Here is a 27,511-nt window from a genome sequence, read left to right as displayed (position 1 = left end):
TTCTCCACGTCCTTACCAACACTTGTTATTGTCTTTTTGATTACAGCCATGAAGTGTTATCTTGCTGTGGTTTTGTGAAGAGAGTTTTAAAATTGAAAACTTCGTATTACAAAGTGTTAGTTATTGTAGCTTGTGTGTTAATTCTTATTCTGAAATATTTGAGGGAATATATAAGAACAGTAAGTAGTAATTAATGAAATAACTTTTAACACTGAAATAAATGATAATTACAGAGGGTAAATTTAAATGACTGTGATGTTTGAGACTGACTTTTTTAGATATTTCACTACTGTTAGACCATATAAACAAAAGTAACTCTCAGTCTTAGTCTTTTTTCATTCCCATATTCTGGTGTTCATGTAAGTTGACTTGTAACTTGAAAATGATTTCAAAATCATTACCAAACTTTTTTTCTTTCCTAGAAAGAAATTTCTGAAATTTCCTAGAAATCCAGGTATCTTCTGGAGGATTTGAATATTTCATTTTAAGATGATGTGGTATCTCTTGGTCTCAATCTGATGGGGCCCCCAAATGTGGTATGACAGCCAGGTAGAAGCCAGCAGTGCAGGCAGTGAAAGGATTCACCCAAGACAGAATAAAGGAGAAAGGAGACAGAAGTTTATTGAATATACCACAAAGGAGAAGCAAGATAGAGAGAGGGACAGGGGAGAGGGGTAAGGAGGGAGGGGGAGAGATACACACACATACAGAGACACAGTGAGAGAGAGAGACAGAGAGATGGATGTAAGTAGACCATGGTTAGTTAGAGCCTATGGGTATTTTGATGTGGGTCGCCCAGGGGCTTGTGGGTCACTGTGGGCCCTTTCTGCATTCCATTGCTCAAGCCTATTTGCCTAAAAGCGGTCTCTACAGATGATAGAAATGGAAATTATTTCTTCTGATAATAAACATAATAGTATGACTTGTAAATTGGGGAAAATGGACATTTAAGGACAGAATACTGTGTATTTTTGTTTGTTTGTCTTCTGCTGATGATAAGCTCCTCCTCTCACTCTCTCTCTCTTAATTACTCTTAATTGTTCCTGTGGATTTTTTCAGAAAACTTTAACACACATATATCCGTTTGTAGAGTGTTTTGCTCTTTGATTTTTTCCACTTAGATATTTAAGTTTTAAAGCCCCAGGCGTTAAATTGCCGTGTACTTATCTTAGATGACCTAATTAGGTCTTTTTTGTTTTTTAAGATTTTATTTATTTATTTGACAGACAGAGATCACAAGTAGGCAGAGAGGCAGGCAGAGAGAGATGGGGGGAAGCAGGCTCCCCTCTGAGCAGAGAGCCTGATGCGGGGCTCAATCCCAGGACCCTGAGATCATGACCTGAGGTGAAGGCAGAAGCTCAACCCACTGAGCCACCCAGGTGCCCCTAATTAGCTCTTTTACAGGCTGTCATATGATCTTATTAAAGTTAATACCTCATTCTCCAAACTGAATGCTCTCCCTGAGAATGTTTTAGTATTTCCCCCCAAATATTGAAAGCGTATTGCATTTTACATGAACCATTGTGCTCAAAGTTATTTTTCTTAATATACTGTGCAGTACATAGAGCACTTTTTCTTTCCCTGTGTTCCCTTTTGCCTACATTTTATCAAAATGTAGGAAGAGGATGAGAGAAAGGAGGGAAAGGGGAAAAAATGTAATGATTGCTCATTTTTTCCTTTTTTAGTGTTTACAATTCATTTTTCAAGGCTGAGTATTTGTACCAGAGAATGTTTAGTCTGTGGTCATACCAATGGTTAAGGTAGTGAGAAACCCAATTTTAATGGAATGGGTATAGATGGGGAGTTTGTGAGGGTAATTTTTCATGCGTTTTGGTTAAAATTTAAGTACCTTAAAAGCATTATAAGCCTGCCTTATGCCAAATATTTGAGACACAGCAATGTCTTTTAACAGTTTAAACATCTAACAAAAAGATAAAGGGTGAAGAAATGAACAATAGTGACATTTATTGAGCATTTATGCGCCCCCCCGGCACACAGGCAGGAAATAAAGACAACTCTGCTAAAGGCAGTGGGGCTGAAGTTTGAATCTAAGTGTGTTTTCCATGGAGCTTCCTGAAGTTGGGTGAGTTACCAGTTGGGCTTTCAAAGGAGGGGCCAGTATGGATTAATACATAGAAAGCAGAGTGAATGGCTTTTACGGAGGCATGGAGATGGGGATAAATAAATTGCATCTGGAGTGTGGAAAACAAGTTAACTTGTTCAGTTATCCAGTGGTATAGTGTCAGGTAGCTGCTATGGTTGAGTGATCTGATGAGTGACCTTATGCAGATGGTGTTTGAAGATTATGTTATTAATGGCCAGAATGGGTTGAGGCCTAGGCTTTTTTTCCCCCCCCGAAACACAGAACTTAACTAAAATTTTAGTAGTTATATGTATACTGTACCTATTTGTATATGTGTGGTCTGTATAGTTCTGTGCAGTTTTATTACACATGTGCTTTTGTGGAACTGCCAGTGAACTCAAGATACTAAACTTTATTCCACCACAGAATTCCCTCAGGCTACCCCTTGATAGCCATACTTAACCCCTCTCTGCATATCCCTATCCCCTGACAACCACTTATCTGTTCTCCATCTTTTTTGTTATTTCAAGAATGTTATATACAAATGGAGTCCTGAAAAAGTGTAACTTTTTGAGATTGGCTTTTTTTACTCAGCATAGTGCCTTTGAGGTTCTTCCAAGTAATTGTGCTGTTAATTTTTTAATAGTCTGTTCATTTTTCTTGCTGATAGTATTTCTCTGTATGGATGGTTCTGTTCTGCCAATACTGCATTGTCTTGTTTACTCTATATCATAAGTCTTTTTGAAAAAATTCATCAATCAGCATTTATTCTTTGAGAACCCAATATGTGTTTTTTTATTGAGGTATAATTGTCATGGAGTATCCTCTTAGTTTCAGGTGTACATCATAGTGATTTGATATTTGATCCTTTTGAAGCAACAATGAGTCCAGTTATCTATTACCATGTAAAATTATTACAGTTTCACTGACTATATCCCCTATGCCGTATACTTTATATCCCCATGACTTAATTTATTTTATAACTGGAAGTTTGAACCTATAATAAGTCTTGAAATTAGATATTATGAGTCCTTCAGCTTTCTTCTTCTTTATAATTGTGTTGGCTATTTTAGGGCCTTCCCTTTTCATATGAACTTTAGAATGAGCTTGTCTGTGTACAAAATACCTTGCTGGTGTTTTGATAGGAATTCATTAAACCCGTATATAGTCATTTTGGGGAGTATTGACATCTTTAGTGTGTTGAGTTTTCTAATCCATGAACATGATAAGTTTCTCCCAATTTTTAGATCTTCTTTGCTTTCTTTCATCAGTATTTTACATTTTTTAGCATACATATCCTCTTCCTATTTTGTTGGATTTATACTTTAGTATTTCCTTTTGAGAGAGCAGTTATAAATGATGCTGCGTTTTAAAACTTTGGTTTCTACTTATTTGTGTTTGCATATAGAAATGAAGTTGATTTTCATGTTGATCTTGTATCTTGCAACCTTGCAAAACTGTCTTATAAGTTTGGGAACTTTTCTTGTGCATTCCTTCGGATTTTCTTCATAGACAACCATACCATCTAAAATAAGGACAGTTTTATTTCTTCTTTTCCAATGCGGATGCCTCTTCTTTCTTTTTCTTGCCTTATAATGAAGTTAGGATTTCTAGTACTGTGTTGCTTACGAGTGATGAGAATGGACATCCTTACCTTTTTCTTAGTCTTAGAAGGAAGGTATTCAGTCATTCACCATTAAGTATGTTGTTTGCTATAACTTTTCCTGTAGGTATTCTTCATGAAGTTGAAGATCCCCTCATTTCCTAGTTTGCTGAGACCTTTTTATTTTGAATGGTGTCGAATTTTTTAAAAAATTTTTTCTATGTCAGTTGATATGATCATATGATATTTTTTCTTTAGCTTATTGATATGTATTGCATTGATTTTTTTTTCATATTGTATCAGCTTTACATACTTGGAATACATGTTACTTGGTTGTGGTGTACTAACTATTTTGGGTTCAATTTGTTAATATTTTCGTAAGGATTTTGCAGCTAAATTCATGAGATATACTAGTCTGTAGTTTTCTTAATTCTTGTGATGTCTTTGTCTGGTTTTGGTATTGGTAACAATTGGTTTCATAAAATGAGGTGGGATGTGTTCCCGCTTCTTCCATTCCTGGACAGCGTGTAAAATGGCAGTTAATTCTTCTGTCAGTGTTTGGTAAAATTCTCCAGAGAAACCATCTGGGCCTGGGGAGTTTTTTAAGAACTTTTAAATTACAAATTTGATTTCTTTAATAGTGTTACAATTATTCAGGTTACCTATTTTATCTTGAGTGAGTTTCGGTAAGTTTTCAGAAAATTGGCCCCTTTTTTTCTAAATTGTGGAATTATGAGCTAAAGTGTTTTTTTGTTGTTGTTTGTTTGTTTTTTAAGATTTTATTTTAAAGTAATCTCTACACCCAGTGTGGGGCTCAGACTTAAAACCCTGGTTTCAAGAGTTTTATGCGCTACCACCTAAGCCAGCCAGGCACCCTGAGCCAAAGTTTAAAGTTGTTTGTACCTTTTTTAAGAAATTGAAGTAGAAGTTGTATAACATAAAACCTCCCATTTTAAAAGTGTACATTTTAGTGGTTTTTAGTATATTCATGGTATTTTGCAACTGCTGTCTAATTCCAGAGTATTTTCATCACCCCAGAAAGACATCCCTTTCCCATTAAGCGGTAACTTCCCATTATCTTCTTTCCTAGCCCCTGGCAACTAGTAATATATTTTCTGAATGGATTTGCCTGATGGGACATTTCATATAAATGGAGCTATACAGTTTGTGATTGGTTTATTCCACACAGCATAATGTTTTCATGTTTATCCATGTTGTTGTGTATACCAGTACTCAATCTTTGGTTCATGGTCCCATCACTCTGACCTCTGCTTCCATTATCTTATCTTCTTCTCTGACTTTTCTGCCTTTCTCTTATAAAAGAAAGACCCTTATAATTATCTTGGGCCCACCCAGATTATCCAGGGTAATCTTCTCATCCTTAATTTGATTTAATAACACGTGCAGAGTCTTTTTGCAGTATAAGGTAACGTTAACAAGTTTCAAGGATTAGGACATGGATACTTTGTGGGAGGCCATTATTTTACCTACTGCACGGACTTTAGATTTTTTTATATTATCCACTGCTCTCTGAGGCTCTCTTTTTTTTTTTTTTTTCCAGTCCATTTTCTCTTTCTTGTTCATTTTTTATTTTATTTTATTTTCGGGGGGGTTATCAAATTTTATATCAAGATAATGTTTAACAATATACACTTTTTTAAGTATAGGAAGAGATAATTCTAGCTGCTTGGAGAAACAAAAGAGCAAGTTGGAATTTACTGACAGTTTTAATTTATTTACTTAATTTGTTTATTATGTTATGTTAGTCATCATACGGTACTTCATCAGTTTTTGATGTAGTGTTCCATGATTCATTGTTTGTGTATAACATCCAGTGCTTATTGCAATACGTGCCCACTTCAATACCCATCACAGGCTCACCCATCTCCCCACGCCTTCCCCTCTAAAACCCTCAGTTTGTTTCCCAGAGTCCACAGTCTCTCATGGTTTATCTCCCCCTCTGATTTCCCCTCCCTCATTTTTCCCTTCCTTCTTCTAATGTCTTCCATGCTATTCCTTATGTTTCACATATGAGTGAGTGAAACCATAGGTGAGTAAAGTGTTGATCTTGTCCTCAGGACTGAATTTATCCTCCTTCATCTCCACTGTTGAACCTATATACATCACTATTTTTATTTTGGAAGTTGCATATTTCAGTTTTATACATAATTTCTGTTTGGTAGTTTTTTTAAAAAATAACTTCTGTTTCTTTGTTGAAGAACAGCAAGCTGAAATATTCTATTTTTTTATTTAAGAGAATTCTTAATTGTTTATTGAAGTATTTTTATGAAGATAGCTGTAAGATTCTTGTCAGGTAATTCCATATTGTGGTTCATTTTGGTGTTGACATCAGTATGATTCTGTTTCTTATTCGTGTGTGTTTTACTTGGTGTGTGATTTTTAAAAAATTTTATCCTGGACATCTAAGATATTAATATGAAGAGAGTCTTCATCCTGCTTAAGTCTTCTATTTTAGTAGGCAATAACTCTATTTAGGGTTAGTGTGTAGGTTCTGGCCTGCTTTGGGGAGCTGTGTATTTCCTGTGATAATTTAGTTTTTGGAGCTCTTGCAGTGCTAGTCTCTTTATTTTTCTGGCATCACAGGAGCTCCTGCTTGATCTCTACAGGTGTTGCCTGGGCTGGTTGGTGGTTTGGGTCCCCATCTCTGCTACTGCTAAGGGCAGATTGGCTGGACATTGCCCCAAGTGTGGCAAATCTGGCCCACTGCTGTCTGGGGATGGAGTGGAGACCCTGCTGATGCCGATGTTGTAGTGAATTGGGGTCCCCTGCTATCCTGGATAGGGGCTGGGGAGTCCTGGGGAGGGTCTGTCTCCCCGCTAGGTCTCTGCTAATCTTTTACAGCCCTTTGTCCAGAAAGCAAGATTTTCTCTTTTGTCTATCTGTGTTGGTGGTTCTGGGTTTTAGGCTGTTCATGGATATGTGGGAGATAAGAGGAAAACCCAGTGAAGTCATAGTGGTGCTTTTCCTCACATCCAAAGGCCCTTAACTCATCACTTTCTTTCCACCTGTTAGGGTCATTGTATGATTGTCTGTTGAATTATTTCTAGGGTATTCAGTTGTATTGAGAGGAAAGGAACAGGGAAGCGCGAGCCTGTGCCATCATACTCTAGAATTGGAACTGTAGCCATTTTGATTCTTCCTCCCTGCTGGTGTTTATTAGGAGTTCTATGAGGGGCGCCTGGGTGGCTCAGTGGGTTAAGCCGCTGCCTTCGGCTCAGGTCATGATCTCAGGGTCCTGGGATCGAGTCCCACATCGGGCTCTCTGCTCAGCGGGGAGCCTGCTTCCCTCTCTCTCTCTCTCTGTCTGCCTCTCTGCCTACTTGTGATCTCTGTCAAATAAATAAAATCCTTAAAAAAAAAAAAAAAGGAGTTCTATGAAATGGTCAAGGCTTTGGCTTTTATTGACTGACACCTTACTTTTTAGGGTGTTATCTGTTGTTGAGTGTAGGAACAAGGTAAGAATTATTCTCTTGTTTATTTTATTATTTATTTTTCTTTTTAGAGAGAGAGAGCATGTGCATAAGCTGAGGATGCAGGGGAAAGGGAGAGAGAACGTCTTAAGGGAGCCCAGTGTGGGGCTCAGTCTCACAACCCTGAGATCAGGACCTGAGCTGAAATCAAGAGTTGAATGCTTAACCGACTGAGCCACCCAGGCGCCCTGAATTATTTTCTTGTTTAAATTGTGTGGGAATTAGAAATGTCATGTTCTTATCTATTCATCTATTAATTTACTCATTTATGTATTTATCTTTAGGGAGTGGAGCAACGGCTGTGGTCCAAGCAGCATATTGTGCCCCTAAGAAGGAGAAAGTGGCAATCAAACGGATAAACCTTGAGAAATGTCAAACTAGCATGGATGAACTCCTGGTATGCACATCTCATATTTTTTATTGAGAAATATACTCCTATTTGTATTCATGTTGGAGTGGGAAATAACCTGAAAATTTTGATTACTTTTCAAAAAAAAAGGTGTTGTGATTGGCTCAGTAAATAATTCTTATTGTAAAATATAGAAAAATCCAGGTAAATAGGAAAAATTAGTTGTAATCCTCCCATTCTGAGGCTAACACTTGCTATATAGTCTTTCAGAATATAAATACAAATATATTTCATACATTAAAATATCTTTGTATTTTTACGATAATATCATTTAGTTGTTCTTTTCATAGAAAAATTTATCAAATTCTATCTATAAATATGAATTAAAATGCCTTTCATTATGTGTGTAGTATTCTGTTGCATTGGCAGACCACATTTTATTTAACCTATTTCTTGTATCGGACAATTACCTTTTTCCTCTTTTTTGTTGTTTTAAATAATGCTTCTTTACTTTTCTCTTTCCTTAAACTAGTTTCATGCAATGAAACTGGTCGATGGAATATGCTTTGAAATGCTTTGGCCTCCTAGGAACATGGTACCAATCTGCATTATGACCATTGATGCAAGATGGGAAGTAGAAGGTGGTGTTGCCTTCTCCAAAGGCTATGGAAAAAGAGAAGAAAGGGAGTCTCGGGGATTAATAGCTGCAAGAGATGTTCTGTGGCATTAAAAGCTAGACACACAGGGATTTTGTACTTCTTTATGAGCCATGGAACCCAGATTTGTTTGAAGTATGTAGTAAGTGCTCAGTAAAGGATATGAAGTAAATTTTCAAATTATTTAACTTTGTAAATCCTGTTTCTTTGGCTTAAAATGGAAATAATAACATCTGCTTTGTGTACCTCATGAGGTTTTTCTTTCTTTCTTAAAAGATTTTATTAATTAGTTAATTTACTTAGAGAGTGGGGAAGGGGCGAAGGAAGAGAGAATCTCAAGCAGACTTCACACTGAGTGTGGAGCCCGATGCAGGGCTTGATCTCACAACCCTGAGATTATCACCTGAGCCAAAATCAAGAGTTGGATGCTTAACTGAGTGAGCCACCCAGGTGCCCCCTCCATGAGGTTTTTCTTGAGGATGAAATGATCTAGTACTTGAAATGTATAAACTGCCATACAAATAGAGACTAATGTTATATTATTAAGTATTTCTTTTATTAAGTATTTCTCTAAGGTCACATACAGCTAGTGATAGAGAGGCAGGAATTAGCACTGAGGTGTTCTGACATTCCAGAAGTCATTGTGTTCCCAGGTTGGATTTAATTTCCGGTGGAGCCTGTACTGAGTATTAGGGAATATTGGAATAAAAGGAAAAGAGATAATAGAATTATGCATTGAACTTTTAGGAGATTAAACAAAAGCATGTCGGGGTGCCTGGGTGGCTCAGTGGGTTGAAGCCTCTGCCTTCGGCTCGGGTCATGGTCCCAGGGTCCTGGGATCGAGCCCCGCGTCGGGTGCTGTGCTCGGCAGGAAGCCTGCTTTCTCCTCTCTTTCTCTGCCTGCCTCTATGCCTACTTGTGATCTCTGTCTGTCAAATAAATAAATAAAATCTTTAAAAACAAACAAACAAAAAACAAAAACAAAAAAAAAACAACAGCATGTCTTCAGGAGTTGGTAATGTGTGAGTAGAAGCTAAAGAAAAAATTTGCTATAGTGATCTTGAGCCGCTTTCGTGAGAGAATATACACTTGAAAGGACATGCCGATGGAAATCGTAGGTAGTGATCTTGCATTTAGAGAGGCCTACAATACCTTGGAGCATCATTTGGATATTTGAACTGCAGTCATCATAAAAGAAGGCTGTAAATTGTAAACTAATTATTTTGAGGGAAAATCAGAATTTTTAGCCTATATATATTGACTGGAATTTGAGAAGCCCAGTATGAATTTGTATCATTTGCCAGTTATTTTACATAACCCATAAGGAGAGCATAAAGGTGAATGAAAGTCTTATTTATTACCTCATGACTAAAGAAATGGAAGTTCAAAGTTTAAATAACTTGACTGTGCTCACATGATAGTAACAGCAAACATCTTTTTAGTGATAGGCCCTTAAGTGTACTTTACCCTCATAAATGCCTCCATGAGACAGGTGGTAGCTCCATTTTAGATGAAGGAAGTAAATCATACAATAAGTGACAGTCTGGATTAAAAATCAGGTCTTTCTGAGTAAGGTCTGTTGTTTTCTACTTCATCTAATAGTAACTAATTATAATCTTGGTTCAAAAGTCAAAAGAGCATCTGTCAGATATTTGACATCTTGAAAATAATATTTGTGTTATTACACTAGGCCTTACTTGTAGAGGAGTGCAAATTTGGTATAGCATAATAAAAGAAAAAAAAATTAGACCTTCATCATTTTGTCTGCATAGTCCAGTAAGCTTTATATTACAAATACAGTATTTATATATTTGGCAAATAAGTAAGGGGGGGACGTGACTTTTAGTAAAACATTTAAAAAATTTATTTATTTGAGAGAGAGGGAGCATGAGTGGTGGGGAGGGGCTGAGAGAGAGGTGAAGCAGACTGTGCTGAGCACAGTGCCCCATGCAGGGCTCGATCCAAGGACCCTGGGATCATGACCTGAAGGCAGACACTTAATCGACTGAGCCACCCAGGCGCCTCTTGGTAAAAGCAAATTTAAAACAATTGGCCTTTTTGGAGGGCAAACAAGTAAGATCCCACTAAAGTCTGAAGAAACATTGGGAATATAAAGAAGTCTGGTTTATTTGTGGTGTTTGTAGTGTCAGGGACCTGAGATCTGAGTGAGAAGGGCTCAGTTTCTAAGAGATGAGAAGCCCTTTAGTTTTAGATCAGCATACCAAACTTGTGGTGTCGTGATTTTAAGTTTGTTTTCAAAATGGTCTCTGCTATAATGTAGAAAGGGTGCTGATGCGAACTATGTTCTAGGTGTGTATCCTGTGTGACAGTTACTGGTGAGGAGGTAGTATATTGCTCCTTTCTCTTGTCAAAATGTTTTCTTCCCTGACAACCTTTGCTAGGTGTGATGGGAAAATCAGCTGTAAAATCTTACTACACTTACCTTTTCCAGAGCTGTTACTCACAGGCACACTAGGCAGTGTTTTGAGCTTTTTCTCTTCTCTGGTAGTTGCTAGTACTAGATTCATTGGCCAGAGAGCTGAAGGGAACACAGGAGGCATAAAATGTCTCTCATTCTACTGGGAAGCTCACAATCCAGTTGAATGAAGAGTTAACACTCTTGTCTCCTGTACAGGACCGAGCGGGACAGATGCGTAGGAGAGGTGTCAACCACTGTGAAGTAAGAGGAGGAGGTGTGCTCCTAGTTACAAAGATGGAGGCCTCTGTGGAGATTTTTGTGTTCTGGCCCACCAGGGCTGGGGACACTTTGAACAGACAGAGATAGAAACTTTACCAGACAGAGGTTTAGAATTAGAAAAGAATTAGTTATGTATATATTCATAAATAATAATGTATAACTGAAACAATATTTTCATAAAACAGTTCTTGATTATATTCTGTAGAACGCACTCTGATTTTCTATTTCTTTTTTGTTTCTAACTTTATCTACTTAGTTTGTGTCGTGGCCTGTGTGGGTTGCAACCCATGGTTTGAGGTACACAGGGCCACACAAAGAGGTATTAAGACTCTAAACTCAGGCAGTGACAGTGATAAGGGAAAGAAAAACACATTTCCTAGACATTTTATAGATGGAAGAATTGTTAGTTTTATTTATTTTTTATTTTATTTTTTTAGTAGGCAGCAAAGCAGGGTTTATTGAGCAATAGCAAAGTGATAGCACAGAGCTCCCAAGGAGGGAGGGGACCTGAGAGGGGTGCCTGAATTGTTAGTTTTAGAACCCTGAGGGCAGGGACTTTATTGTGTTTAGTCAATAGGAATGAACGAGTAAATTAACATTGTTTGGGGACTGACTGAATGGTGTGAAGTGGAGGTAAACTGTTTGTGTTGGGGTAATTAGAAAACCAGGAGTAAATGTTAGAAATCAAGATGAGTGAGTTCCAGGAAAGAATGAAAAGTCGGAACCAGAAAAGACCTCGAATAGCCAAAGGAATATTGAAAAAGAAAGCCAAAGTCGGTGGCATCACAATTCCAGACTTCAAGCTCTATTACAAAGCTGTCATCATCAAGACAGTATGGTACTGGCACAAAAACAGACATATAGATCAATGGAACAGAATAGAGAGCCCAGAAATAGACCCTCAACTCTATGGTCAACTAATCTTCGACAAAGCAGGAAAGAATATCCAATGGAAAAAAGACAGCCTCTTCAACAAATGGTGCTGGGAAAATTGGACAGCCACATGCAGAAAAATGAAATTGGACTATTTCCTTACACCACACACGAAAATAGACTCAAAGTGGATGAAGGACCTCAATGTGCGAAAGGAATCTATCAAAATCCTTGAGGACAATGCAGGCAGCAACCTCTTTGACCTCAACCGCAGCAACTTCTTCCTAGGAACATCGCCAAAGGCAACAGAAGCAAGGGCAAAAATGAACTATTGGGATTTCATCAAGATCAAAAGCTTTTGCACAGCAAAGGAAACAGTAAACAAAACCAAAAGACAACTGACAGAATGGGAGAAGATATTTGCAAACGACCTATCAGATAAAGGGCTCGTATCCAAAATCTATAAAGAGCTTATCAAACTCAATACCCAAAGAACAAATAATCCAGTCAAGAAATGGGCAGAGGACATGAACAGACATTTCTGCAAGGAAGACATCCAGATGGCCAACAGACACATGAAAAAATGCTCCACATCACTCGGCATCAGGGAAATACAAATCAAAACCACAATGAGATACCACCTCACACCAGTCAGAATGGCTAAAATTAACAAGTCAAGAAATGACAGATGCTGGCGAGGATGCGGAGAGAGGGGAACCCTCCTACACTGTTGGTGGGAATGCAAGCTGGTGCAACCACTCTGGAAAACAGTGTGGAGGTTCCTCAAAAAACTGAAAATAGAGCTACCCTACGACCCAGCAATTGCACTCCTGGGTATATATCCTAAAGATACAAACGTGGTGCTCCGAAGGGGCACGTGCACCCGAATGTTTATAGCAGCAATGTCCACAATAGCCAAACTGTGGAAAGCGCCTAGATGTCCATCAACAGATGAATGGATAAAGAAGATGTGGTATATATACACAATGGAATACTATGCAGCCATCAAAAGACATGAAATCTTGCCATTTGCGACGACGTGGATGGAACTAGAGGGTATCATGCTTAGCGAAATAAGTCAATCGGAGAAATATAACTATCATATGATCTCTTTGATATGAGGAAGGGGAGATGCAAGGTGGGGGGGTTTGGGGGGAGGTAGGAAAAGAAAAAATGAAAAGATGGGATTGGGAGGGAGACAAACCATAAAAGACTCAATCTCAAGAAACAGACTGAGGGTTGCGGGGGGGAAGGGGGACGGGAGAGGGTGGTGGGGAAATGGACATTGGGGAGGGTATGGGCTATGATGAGTGCTGTGAAATGTGTAAACCAGATGATTCACAGACCTGTACCCCTGGGGATAAAAATACATTATATGTTTATTAAAATAAAAAATTAAAAAAAAAAAAAAAAAGAATGAAAAGTCATCATTAAGCAATGCTTGAGAAAGCTTCAGGTGGAGAACAGAGAAATCCACAGGAAAGCTCTGGCAGCAGCAGGTAACAGGACTTTAAAGAAAGTCCTTTCAGTGAGACGGATGGAATTCACTTCAGTGTGGGAGGGAGCTACTGGGAAACTTGAGTCAGAGTGAATATAGCACTTTCACAGAGCACTTACATACTTATTTTTGCTTTTGAAAGGAAAGGGAAAAGGATAACTCCAATGGGAGTTAAGATAAAGAAACCCCTCTCTACCCCCACCTTTAAAGAAATAGAAGAAAGGAAAGAAATATTTAAGGCCCTTCCAGAAGTTTGAATTTGATGGTTCTCTAGTAGTCTCCTGTTAAAGGACCTTGGTGGTTCCCTCTCTCAGGGTAGAGCTGAAAATGAAAATCCTTAGCTTCACTTTTAAGACATTGGACCATTTGACCCCAATTCTATGTGCATGAATTGTCACCCTCTGTCTCCCCTACCCTGTCCAGTTGGTCACCAAGTCCTGTGGTTTGTACCTCTTCAGTATATCTCGTGACTCCTTCCTTTCTTTCCATTCATATTGCCATGTACTTTTAATTGATTTTTATTTACTTATTTGACAGAAAGAGAGAGCACAAACAGGGGGAGCACCAGGCAGGGATCCCAATGCAGGGCTTAATCACAGGACCCTGGAATCATGACCTGAGCTAAAGGCAGATGCTTAACCAGCTGAGCCACCCAACCATCCTACCATGTATTTTTTAAAAGCTATTTTGAGGTAGTTTAAACTTCTAGAAGAGTTGCAGAGGAAGTACAGAAAGTTCCCAGATGCTGTTCACCCATCTTCTCCTAATAGTAATGTGATCACAGTGTGATTATCCAGACTGAGTGACTAGTTATTTATCATTTTTTTAGGCCACCATGGTCCCTCACCCAGGTCATAGCAATAGCGTTCAACAGTGTCTTTGGCTCTAGTCTTGCTTTCTCTCATTTATTTTCTATATTGCAGCCATAGTGATTTTTATGAAACAGTATATATTAATTAAGCCTTTGATGTGTTCCTTTGCTGTTAGGATGAAGCCTAAATTCTTTTTTTTTTTTTTTTAAAGATTTTTATTTATTTATTTAACAGACAGAGATCACAAGTAGGCAGAGAAGCAGGCAGAGAGAGGGAGAGGGGAGCAGGCTCTCTGCTGAGCAGAGAGTCCGATGTGGGACTCGATCCCAGGACCCTGAGATCATGACCTGAGCCGAAGGCAGCGGCTTAACCCACTGAGCCACCCAGGCGCCCCACTAAATTCTTGAACACAGTTACACGGTCCTTTATGATATGGTCCCATGTGATTAAACAGTCAAACCTATAAAGTCTAGTTACCTTTCCTGTGTCAGTGTAGTAAAACTTCTTATAGGAAGCCTTCCCTGATTATCATTCCTGTTTTCTGATAATTTGCCTCTCCAGTGAAGTCATGCAGTATCTGGTACTTCTCCTATCCAACTGTTTATCACTGTGTGTTGTTAAATTCATATTTGCCTAATGTCTTCACCAGACTGTGGGTTTCTTGAGGGCTCACTGTTGTAGGCAATCACCTAGCACTGTGCCTGGCACCTAGTAAGCGCTTGGTAGATATTTGTTGAAAGCATGAACCACTTACCCTAGACAGGTCTACTCATTGCGTCCTAAAATATGTCTTGTATAGTTCATCTTTCTTTCTTTTTTTTTTTTTTGTAATTGTGTGTGCCTTGCAGTGCTGTAATTTCCCCATATCCTGTAGAACTAACCCTCCCCTGAGAGGACTTCTTGTTTACCTTTACTCTTCTTTCCAATGAATTCTTGTAATATTTACTATCTTTACCACTCACTGGGAATATATGTTGCCCTATATTTCTCTCATATGTCTTCTCTTATTTCTTTTAATCTTGTGTAACTATGTCAACAGGGAGGTGCTTACTTTAGTTTTACTTAGTTTTTAGTTCAGAAGACTGTGCTGGTGACTTCGGAGGTTGCAGAAATGTTTATGACAAAGACCTTGCTATAAAGGAATTTACATTCAGTTAGAGAAGATGAGACAAGAAAAACTAATGTTCATGGAGCATTGCTTTTGAATCCAGTTTTGGGCAACTTCTACACAATTTATTTTTACTATACAAATATCAAGGTCATAGGGCAAGTACAGTACTTGAATAAGTAAAAAGTTTTATAAAGCACTATAGGATTTAATTCATTCAGTAAATATTTATTGTAGGTGTACTGTGTGCCAGGCAGAGTGATAAGTGCCAGGAATACAGAGGCTCAGCTTTCATTGAGCTTAAAGTTTTGTGAAGGATACAGAAAAATAAGCAATTATAGTATAATATGATAAGTTCTGCAGTATTTAGGGAATCCACCTTTTTTCATGGATTTTTTTTAATTCAAGTACAATTAACATACAGTGTTACATTAGTTTCAGGTGTGCAGTGTAATGATTCAACAATTCTGTGCATTACTGGTGCTCATCACGATAAATGTTCTCTTAATTCCCCTTATCTCTTTCACCACCCCCCTCACCCCACCCCGCACTTCCCCTCTGGCAACCACCAATTTGTTGTGTGTATTTAAGAGTCTGGCTTTTGTCTTTTTATTTTGTTTGTTTTGTATTTTAAATTCCACATATGAGTGAAACCATATGGTATATTTGTCTTCCTCTGACTTACCTCACTTAATATTATACCCTCTAGATCCATCCATGTTGTTGCAAATGGCAAGACATCATTCTTTTTTTGACTGAGTAACAGTCCTGTGTGTATATGCGCGTGTATGCATGTAATATGCACCAGCTTGCATTTAGGGATCCACTTTTAAGTACTTGCTTTCTGGAGTTCTCAGTCTACCAGGGAGGGATAGATAAATAAGTACCCAAGGTACTACCCAGTGCATATGTGCCATGATGTAAAGAGATACACAGGGAGTTTGGAAGATAAGAGATACCTAACTCAACTTGGGGAGCTGGTGGAATTGATATTTTGGCTAGATTAGAAGGAAGAATTAGCATTTTTAGCCAGGGTAGAATAATGAGGGAGGTGTATTTGAGGTAGAGGGAGCAATGCCATTAAATATCCATGGTTAGAAGAAGCATGGTCACCTGAAGATTTACTGTGGCTGGATTGTAGGGGTATATTGGGGTTGGGTCAGTGAGAGAGTAGGATTAAGATGAGAGAGGTAAGCAGGGCCCAGATCACTCAGGGCTCTGTAACTCCCTTTATCACACCCAAGCTAATCTAAATTCATAACCTGAGGTAGAGTAAGCTTAGAGGGAGCTCACATTTCTACTTTGGACTGGGTTTCTGACCTTGCCGTTTCAGGATATTTCTTATTAGAGCGAGAATTGTTGTTGTTGTTGTTGTTTTTTAATTTTTTTATTTTAATAAACATATAATGTATTTTTATCCCCAGGGGTACAGGTCTGTGAATCGCCAGGTTTACACATTTCACAGCACTCATCATAGCACATACCCTCCCCAATGTCCATTTCCCCACCACCCTAGAGTGAGAATTGTTAATTATTTCACAAAAATGGGAAGAAATAGTATTTTCAAAATAAAACAAAACCCACAAACCAAAAAGCACCCTCTACCTGAATAGACATTTTTCTAAGGAAGACAGCCAGGTGGCCAACAGACACATGAAAAGATGCTCAGCATCACTCATCACCAGGGAAATGCAAGTCAAAACCACAATGAGGTATCAACTCAAACCTGTCAGAATGGCTAAAATAAAAAAGACAAGAAGTAACAAGTGTTGGTGAGGACGTGGAGAAAAGGGAACTTTCTTGCACTAGTGGTGGGAATATAAATTGGTGCAGCCACTGTAGAAAATAGTATGGAGGCACCCCAAAAAATTAAAAATAGAACTACCATATGATCCAGTAATTAATTCTGCTCGTGGGTATTTACCCAAAGAAAATGAAAACACTAGTTTGAAAAGATATTTGCACCCCTATGTTTATTGCCATAGACAAGATAATGGAGGCAACCCAAGTGTCCATCTATAGATGAATACATTATGAATACATTAAAAAAGAGGTGATTTTACACACACACAGATACACACAGTGGGATACAGCTATAGAATGAATGGCATCTTGCCATTTGTGACAACAATAGGTCTAGAGGGTATTATGCTAGGTGAAATAAGACAGAGAAAGACAAATACCATATGATTTTTCTTACATGTGGAATCTAAGAAACAAAACAAGTGAACAAAGGAAAAACAGACTGTTATTTGCAGAGAACAACCTCACTGCCGTCGGTTCCAGAGATGGGTGAGACAGATAAAGGGGGTTAAGAGATACAAACTTAAATAAGTAAGTCACAAAGATGGAAAATACAGCATGGGGAATATAGTCAATATAATATATTAATATAGTCAATATAATAATGTATGGTGACAGATGTGACTACACTTGTGAGCAGTGAGTAATATATAAAATTGTCAAATCATTATGCTGTATTCCTAAAACTAATACAACATTGTATGTCAACTGTACTTAAGTACTTGAGTAATAAAAGTAAAGTAATGGGGTGCCTGGGTGACTCAGTCGTTAAGCATCTCCTTCGGCTCAGGTCATGATCTTAGGGTTGTGAGATTGACCTCCGAGTCTGGCTCCCCACTCAGCGTGGAGTCTGCTGGAGATTTTGTCTTCCTCTCCCTCTGCCCCTCCTCCTGCACATGTGTGTGCACGCTCTCTCTCTCTCTCTCTCTCAAATAAATAAAATTTTAAAAGAAAATAGACACTTTAAGACATGATAAAACAAAAACAAAACCACCCTCTATTTATTAGTAATTATCCTCTGTGGCTGTAAAACCAGATTTCCCAAGAGAGTTTTTCAAGAGCACCTTAAAGAAAAACGTGTCCTAGTGGAGGCCTCTGTGGTGCGATGTAAGGCTGTGATAAAGCGGGCGTGTTTCTAGTTAAAGAGGTTATGAGTGGAATGATCAGTCAGAATGGACTGAGGGAGTTTTTTGGTTTAACTGTAGATCTTGCAAAGGTTGTTACATAGTCTTGGGATTTTTAAATCTGAATTCACTAACTCGTAGTGTTGTTTAGGCTTGCATCTAATATATTATCATGTTTTCTCTTCTTCGTAGAAAGAAATTCAAGCCATGAGTCAGTGCCATCATCCTAATATTGTGTCTTACTACACGTCTTTTGTGGTAAAAGATGAACTGTGGCTAGTCATGAAGCTGCTAAGTGGAGGTGAGTAGAGTACAATGAAATGCTAACTTCCATTGGTTGGAAAGCTACTAAAAATATTCTTCTTTATCCTGGTTTGGTGTTCATGGATATTTGATTTTGAGGACATACTGAAAACATAGTATCTGCTAAAGATGCTGGTATATGAGTTGAGACAGGTTTCACACACTGCATTTGGTTGCAAGCTCTTAATCTGTGATGATTCCCTCCAGCTTCCTCTGTTCCATGACAGAAATTTGTTGAAGGTTCTAGTCTGAAGGGTCTGAGAATAACTGTCTTGTAGAATGACCCACATTTTGGATTTATCTGCTTATTTCTCTCTGGTGATATTTAACTTGATTTGTATTCCCCTCTTTATGCAAATTGAAAATTGGACCTAAAGGCTGATTAGATTTAAGTTAAAATTTTTTTGACAGCATTTTGTGGGTAATGCTGTGTATTCATAGTGCATCACACCAGGAAGTATTTGCTCTCTTGTTATATCTTTAATGGTGGTGTTACTTTTGATTGCTTAAGGTTTTGACAGCCAGGCCTCAGCATGGAAAGGTTAACTTTTTTTCCCTTTGCAGCTAGCAGGTAATCTGTGAGATGATACTTGGGCACTTGTGAGTATCCAATTCCCCACCTAAGTCAGTCAGTCTTTCTTTCTCTTTCTCTTTCTTCATTTCATTTCATTTCATTTCTTTATTTGAGATAGAGAGAAAACATAGGCAGAGGGGAGGGGCAGAGGGAAAGGGAGAAGCAGACTCCCTGTTGAGCAGGGAGCCAGACACAAGGCTCCAATCCCACATGACCTGAACAGAAGGCAGATGCTTAACCGACAGAGCCAGCCAGGTGGCCCCCCCCCCCCCGCCTAAGTCTTTCATTTAATAATTCTAGCATCCATTCACAATCCTTATTTGAGTCAGTTATTCTGTCAAGGTTTGCAGAATGGAGACTTATTGCATCCTTTCTTTTACACGTATAAACTAGCATTCTTCTGTGTAAAGGAACTTATTAACTGGGGCTCTTTGATTAATCTGTATTGTAGTTCCTACTAAAAATGGAAGATACATAATTGATTCTTTTTACTTAAGTACCTAATTTTCAGAGTAAAAAATTGGTTTAGTATTCACCTCCAGTGGTAGCAAATGAGAAGGTTTTTTTTTTTTCCATGTTGGGTAAGGCTTTCATTTTTTTTTTTAATGTCATTACATAGACACAAAGAATTTTACATATTTAGTGACTTCCAGTCAGTTTTACTGATGCCCAGATTATCCGAAACTTTGTCAGTGGGTCTCCCTTTAAGCTTACTCTTATGTCCTTTTGACGTGAATCCTTTAGGTTTTGGTTCAAGCTTTCTTAGGGTCACATTTCTTTTGCTTTTCCCAGACCCAGAATCAGCCAGTACTCTAAGGGGTTCTGATCTTTGTTAGAAGAAAGTTATTTAGAGAGCATAACTGGGATGTCGGAGATGTTGGGGATGTTCATTGCTACTACGTTGTCATCACTTCAAGTTCTAATAACTTGGAAATGCAGTGTATTAAAAATTATGATTTAGAATTAGTGTTTCCAGTTCAAGTTTAACATTATAGACTTTTAAAACTGCTTAAAATTATACTTGAATCTCTTTTCTCTTACACAGAAAATTTTGATCCCCAATATTAACATAGTTAATTATGGTGCTTTATCCTACAGTATGTATACAATTATTTCTGCTCAAGCCTTTAGAATAAAATGTAAGTATTGCTGATTGCCAACAGCGGACCATTGTCATGTATAGATTGAACATTTTGTTATGGTTACCTGAAGGCCCAAGTCATATAGTGAATTAGACATTTTGCCAAGGCATGGACTTGGATCATGAAGCAAGATTGGGAGGACCAGTGAGTGATGGAGCCACCAACCTTTCCATCACTATGCTTTATTTTTATTTGCATATGTATTTTGTATGGGAACATGATTTTCATTTTAGAATTGATAATACTGTATTTCATTGAACACCTTACTTCCCCAGAGAGGCTGTAAAAGAGCTCAGGCTCTAGAATTAAATCCCACTTTCCTACTTAGCAGGTTTATGTCATTGGGCAAACTTTTTAAACTCTTTGAACCTGTTAACTTTTCTGTCAAACGGGGATACCTTTCTGTATTTTAGGGTGTTGGGCTGTAGTCAATGAGGTGACGTATGTCAGGCATCTTTCATTGTGCTGACATGTAGATGCACAGGAAATTTAGCCATTAATAATAATCCCTTGTTATTTGATGCTTTTCAGTGTAGCCAGAATCACCTTTTTGTTTCAATCCCATTAGTGACACACTGGAGAAACTGGATGGCTTTGTTAAAGGCCCTGTTCATATGATGGTTGGAATCCTTGCTAACACCAACCACCTTTCAAGATGGTGGTCAAGCATGGTTCTTTCAGTATGGACAGATATGGGAATATTAGGTAATACTGTATCTTTCATTATTGATCACCTATAGCATAATTTGCTTTATTTGTAATTTACAAAAAATGTATAATACAAAGTTTTTACTGTTTTGCTAAAAAGTCCTTTGATGAATAGGAATACATTGTCTTGCTTTATTCCTTCATCCATACCGGTATGCAAACCCATCCTTTCTGCTACTCCTAAGCAGAATGAATATATATTTTTTAAAGAATCTCTGTTTTTCTCTGGGAATACATATCCTGATCTTAGAAGGGGCAGAACATGTAGGTGGGTGGGATGTCTTTTAAATGTACCTCTCTGCCTTTCCTGGTCTTAGGTTTCCTGGGACAGGAATTTTTCCAGCCCTGGACTCAGCAGATTTCCTGGAGGATAATTTTCAAACATGTTCCAGCCATTAACTCTCTTTTTAATTACTTCAATTTCTATGAGTCAACATAATCTTATATCTAAACCTTTTAAGATATTAAAGAATTGACATCTTAGAAAAATGAAGTCTTGCTTTTCTAGTTATAAAGTGAGTAAACATTTAAATTGAAGAGATACATTAAACTTTTTAAAAGCTACAACTAAGCAGAACTTTAAAATGCTTTTAAAATACAGAGAAACTGCCAAGATTTAGAGCTCAATTAACATTCCATTCATCAAATACTTATTGATCACCAATATATTGGTGAATCATACCCTTAGTTCCTTGCTCTTAGGGGCCTCATAGCTAGTAAGGAAAAGTTACAATTAAATAATTATGTAGAGGACCAGGAAGAAGTTTCAGGTGCCATGGGAACAGGTACCAGGAGAATGTAACCTAACTGAGGGAGAATGCATGCAGAGGGGTTAATGAGGACTTCCCTCAGGAGGTGATGTTCAGCTGAGACCTAGAGAATAGGTCATAATTAGCCAGGTGAAGTGGGAGGTGGAGGTGGTATCAAGGGAGAGATGGGGGAAGTGATGCATATAGAGGGAACACTGTGCAGAGAAGGTTCTGGAGGCAGGATGGAGGAGTATGGTGTGAACTGATGGGACCTACACCTGGAGCCAAAAGAGTGAGAGGAGAAGACCGTTGATAAGCAGAGGCTCCCTTTGAGTAATTAAATAATATAAATAACCAGAGTTGACAGAAGTATGTTTAGGCGACCTTCTTTCACATCAACTTTTTTAGCCAAACAAAAGCATACTTTTCATTTAGCAACATTGCATTGATGTAAAGTTTAATAAGCTAATAAAATTGTAAACTGAATTGCAGCTATCACTCTTACACCTACCAAGCAGGTGGACATCATGGTTAAAGTAAGTTTAGATTCAGTGTGTCAATATTATAGTCCTTTTTTTAAAAAAAAATTATTTATTTATTTGACACAGAGAGAGAAAGAGATCACAAGTAGGCAAAGAGGTAGGCAGGGGTTGGGGGAAGCAGGCCCTCCACTGAGCAGAGAGCCCGACTCGGGGCTCGATCCCAGGACCCCGAGATCATGACCCGAGCCAAGGCAGAGGCTTAACCCACAGAGCCACCCAGGCGCCCCTATTATAGTCTTCTTGTTGCTTTCTTGTAACTGTGATACTCCTCTGTGAATTAAACTCTGATATTGAATTTTGGAATTCATTAGTGTAAGAAGTTAATCTGCAGAAATTAGAAGCAGTTCTGATCTAAGTAAATATTTCTGCAATTTATTAGCACCAAACTGTAAGAGTTTCAGAAATCAAAGTAATTAAGAAAACTGCTGAAAGGAGAGGAGAGAGAATTATCTGTAGGACTTAGAGGTATGAATTGTGACACTGAAGAAACCTAATTTAAAATCACTATCTTAGTGAATTAATTTTGTTCTTCAGGGATGCTCTCAACTTTGTCGTCTTCCATGGGAACTTATGTAATATCTAAGCAGGACCCAGGTAAAATACCTGGTATTAATAATAGTCACCAACTTTGGTTGTTCAAGCAACAGTGGAGGAGCATGTCTGTTTGAAATGGAATACTGAGCCCAAGCAAATTTTGTCACCTTTGAAACCTTCCATGGCTCAGGAAGACAAGAACAAAGCCCAGTGGCTAAATACTGGTTAAAGCTTCTTGGCAGAAATTCTAGTAACCAAAATGAGGCAATTTTGGATTCAAAGAGTGTTTTTTCATAAAAGTAAACTGAGGAACATGTTGAATGAGTAATTTGAGCTGTAATTATGACACTTAAGTGTCTAAACCAGCAGCTGTTTTGCCACTTTTTCAATATTATTTTAATATTTAAAAATGATTTTCTGTGCAGTTAAAAGTTTTGCATTGCTTTTTTTTTTTAAGATTTTTTTTTTTAATTTATTTGCCAGAGAGAGAGAGAGAGAGTACACACAAGCAGGCAGAGAGGCAGGCAGAGGCAGCGAGAGAAGCAGGCTCCCCGCCGAGCAAGGAACCCGATGCGGGACTCGATCCCAGGATCCTGGGATCATGACCTGAGCTGAAGGCAGCTGCTTAACCAACTGAGCCACCCAGGCATCCCTTTGCATTGCTTTTTAAATGTTCTATGCCATGGGCTAGGAAAGCAGACATGAGATGGATTTTTTGGAATAGGTGTCTACATTTTAACTTTCTGCTTTGTTACCTGATTTGTACCCATTCCCTCTTATTTTCTATTCTGCTTTTACTCTGAGAAATGCTTAGATTTCAGTGGACACTGTTCGTCAGGTAGTCAAGTTTGTTAAAATACATCTTTTGGGACCACCTTATATCTCTTGAATGACAGTCTGCAAGATCTGGAAATCTGCATTTTTAACCAGTTTACCAGCTAATCCCTTCATGTGTTAAAGTTCGAGAACCGATTATCCCTGCGGAGTATTTTTTCCAGATTGTGCCCAAGGACATAAGATTGTCTTCCTTCATTATTCCTTCCCTCATTCCTACTTTTCCTTAGCTGTTAATTGAATCATCCAGTGGTATCTACAGTCTTTTTTTTGCTTAACATATTTTACCTTCACATTTCTTAGTTGATATGAAGAGATCTGTGTAATTTTGATATTAGAGAAAGGAGGATTGTAAGCACCATCATCATGTTAGATGCTGCAAGATGCTGAAGAAATCATATGGGAAAAAATGAACACCTTCTGGGACCAATATTTGTCAGCTAAAGATCAGGGTCTTTGTGACATAAATATCTTTCCACCTATAAGGGAAGACTGAAATGGAAAAGAGACTGTATAAGAAGAGGGGACTTCTTGGGGCACATGGGTAGCTCAGTCAGTTAAGTGTCTGCCTTTGGCTAAGGTCATGATCCCAGAGTCCTGGGATTGAGCCCTGCATCAGGCTCCCTGTTCAATTGGCACCCTGCTTTTCCCTCTCTATCACTTGTGCTGTCTCTTGAATATGTACTCTCTCTCTTTTTTCTCTCAAATGAATAAAATCTTAAAAAAAGAGAGAGAGGGAACTTTTTTTTTTTTTTTTTTGAGAGGGAACTTCTTATATAGCTTATTCAGAGTGTCTGTCCTGGACGCGTAGACTGGGAATGTGCACTGCTTTAATTTCCCTGTTCATCATTAATGATATGAAATCATTAAAATCTTGGAGGATTTTAGGGGCACCTGGGTGGCTCAGTGGGTTAAGCTGTCTCCGGCTCAGGTCATGATCTCATGGTTCCTGGGATTGAGCCTGGCATCGGGTTCCCTGCTCAGCAGGGAGCCTGCTTCCCCTTCTCTCTCTGCCTACTCGTGATCTCTCTCTCTCTGTCAAATAAATAAATAAAATCTTAAAAAAAAAATCTTGGAGGATTTTAAAAATGAGTCCCTCCTTCAAAGTCATTAAAAATACAGATCTAATAACGTTCTGTATGCCCTGGGATACCAGGGTGGCTCAGTCCATTAAGCTGCTGCCTTCAGCTCAGGTCATGATCCCAGGGTTGTGGGATTGAGTCCCACATCAGGGATCTTGCTTATTGGGGGAGCCTGCTTCTCTCTCTGCCTCTGCCTGCCACACTGCCTGCTTGTGCTTTCTCTCTCTCTTCCTCTCTGACAAATAAATAAATAAATAAAATCTTTAAAAAAACAAAACCAAAAACTTTATGCCCTAAGTCTCTATTACTCCATGTTTTTATCCCCCAGACTAGAAGTTCCCAGAAAGTCAGCAATTATACCATGAGTATCTTGACATATTTTGTGGTACCCAGAGCTAGGTCTTGCATATAATATGGCCAAATTTTTGAATAGATAAGTTGTGTTAATTTTTAATTCCTAGTAGGAATTTCTCCCTTTGCATTCCTTATTTTAGATGTTCTTTACATTACAAACATATAATTCAGTTGGCACTTATTTATATAAATGTCTTCTTACTAAGCAGTTCCTGTGTGGCCTGAATTTCTCAGAATGAAACATACGACCTTTTGGTATAGTTACTTTGCTTTGGGGACTAATATGTGATTGATTAAACTAAGCAGAACAAAATGTCTCCTTTAGGCCTCACCCTGTGTGAGTCACAGTCTCGTGAATCCCAGCAATAAAGAGGGGAAAGTGTGTAATAATGTATTTGAAAATGCCACTTGGAATCTGGAGCCTTCCTGGTTCATTGTCTCCAGAGAGTAAACTGTCTCCTGCAGGACGTGGGGAGTGGGAGGGGCTTCCAGAGAGAGGGGAGGAATTTGGGCATCTTTCTTCCTGGATAAATGAACTTTCAACAGTTTTCCTGGTTTCAGCCCTATTCTTCAATCCCCTTTTACTTCCCCTTAGGTAGACTTTGCTGTATGTATGTGCTCTGTAGGGATATGCTGTTTCGTAATTAACACACTCTTCCACAGGCATCTGGGTTTCAGATGGCTCTACTCTGCTTAGTTAGTTAACTTGTTCTGTTTTCCTTCCTCCAAAAAATGATTGATGTCTCTCCTCTTTATCTTCTTTGTTTTCTTTTTCATCCTGGATTTATACCTTTTTTTAAAATCAAGTTTATCAAATTAGTGGATTTCAAGTGGGAACTGAAGTAAATGTGTGTGTTTTGAAGGATTCCATCTAGACCCTTCTTTCCCTCTATTTGGAAATACATTTTTTCTTGTAAGTGTGTGAAATAAAAGCCCCCACTAGGGCAAATTTTCAACATAACTGTGTGGTTTAATTTTAGTCTTGATCATTGAGGTCTTGTGCCAAGAAATGGAAATCGAAACTTTTTTGTGCCATTTGTGTTATATTCTACTCTTTGGCATGATTTCTGATATCAGAGATGATTTTGTTTTGCTTCTCTGCTCTTTATGGGCCATTGTACTGCCAAAAATCTTAAGAATCTCTAGCAAACTTTTTTGATTATAATAACTAATTATGGTAGTCAGCAGTCTGTGATTTTATTACTGCGTAGGTGTTTTTTCTCTGTCTCCCCCCAGTTTTTAGTCAGAGTGTTATTTCAGATCCGGGGAAGAATAGGAATGATAATATATCTGGGCTGTTATTGAAAGAGAACTGCCGTTTTTATCCTTTACATTTTTTTTCTTGTCGTACCTATTTTATTATTATTTTTTAACCTGAAGAGTAATTTTAACCCTTAAGTTGGTTTGCATACACATGTGATCTTTACTTGCCAAGCGTTTCTTCTGTAATTTGACCTGCATTGTAATTGTATTTTTATGTATTTATTTATACAGTGTTGCATAATCTGATCCAATATTGGAAACCTAAATTAGTTTGTTGTATCTTACACTAAAGTGTTATTGATGGGTATGGTTTACCTAGGTATTTTTCAGATGCGGTTAAAAATCCTCTTACCTTTTTCAAATTCTTATTTTAATAGTCTAAAGGAAATGCTGGTGTAACACTGCTGTTTGGATATTAGGCTGCTTTCTGTTTTAGATTGCAATCAAGAATAAATTAATAATTTTATTAAACTTCTATATTTCTTTGTATTTGCTCTTTTTTCCTTTCCTACACATTTAAGTTTTTGAAAAGGCTTACATGTGGTTTGATTTCAAAATGTCTCTGAATTATATTGAACGATTCAAAAATTCATATCAAATTTTGTCTTCTGTTTTCAGGTTCTGTTCTAGATATTATTAAGTACATTGTGGCAAAGGGGGAGCACAAAAGTGGAGTCCTAGATGAACCTACCATTGCTACAATACTCAAAGAAGTGCTGGAAGGGTTGGAATACCTGCATAAAAATGGACAGATTCACAGGTACGTAACAGACAACTCTGCTTTTTTGGAAAATGTAGTGGTAGTTGTGCTCTATCATTTTGTTGAGACCATTCCCCATTCTTCTGCAGAATTGATCAGAATCTCTGAGTGTTATCATGGCTTTTTGTATCACTAGTCTCAGCATATTGTGGTTAGGGTTTTAGTTAAACAGCTAGCGAGTATTTAAAAAGTAACAAATATTTTAGTCAAAATGGAAAATACAAAAACATCATTTCATGCTGTCAAGAGGCAAGCATCACAGTCACTGGTGACATTTTGTAGTATTTCTTCCCAATTTCTTTTATATGCTTAAAAGATATAGAAAACAGAACTATGTATAATTTTGTCTGTTGCTTCTATTTTTTTTAATATTTTACCTTGAGTGTTTTTTCAAATTATTAAAAGCTCTTTATAAAATAATTTTTTGTTAAGACTTCTATTTTTTTTTTTAATGTGAAAAGATATGTATCATTGCATGGTCCAAGTATTCCTGGCTGCCTCTCTCTATTCAGCCTCTAGGTAGAGATAATAAGAATCCAAATGATGGTGGAATCTGTGTTACCCAAAT

The 27,511-nt window shown here is 37.9% G+C and overlaps 1 protein-coding gene across 5 annotated transcripts in view; it reads left to right on the top strand.

Moving 5' to 3' along the window:
- OXSR1 (oxidative stress responsive kinase 1) overlaps positions 1-27,511 on the top strand; it is a 101,665-nt gene that overhangs the window by 13,985 nt on the left and 60,169 nt on the right. For 3 of the 5 annotated variants that reach the window (XM_080821523.1, XM_080821524.1, XM_080821522.1), the window contains exons 2-4: positions 7,462-7,574; positions 18,291-18,399; positions 26,802-26,943. In XM_080821523.1, coding sequence (XP_080677649.1) covers positions 7,462-7,574; positions 18,291-18,399; positions 26,802-26,943 — 364 coding nt within the window. Of the gene's footprint in view, positions 1-7,461; positions 7,575-18,290; positions 18,400-26,801; positions 26,944-27,511 lie in introns of those variants that run through there. The other 2 variants (XM_080821526.1, XM_080821525.1) reach the window with 2 other exon arrangements.

Source organism: Martes martes, assembly GCF_963455335.1.
Source record: "Martes martes genome assembly, chromosome: 1".
Lineage (NCBI taxonomy): Eukaryota > Metazoa > Chordata > Mammalia > Carnivora > Mustelidae > Martes > Martes martes.
This window is presented reverse-complemented; position numbering and strand designations above follow the sequence as displayed.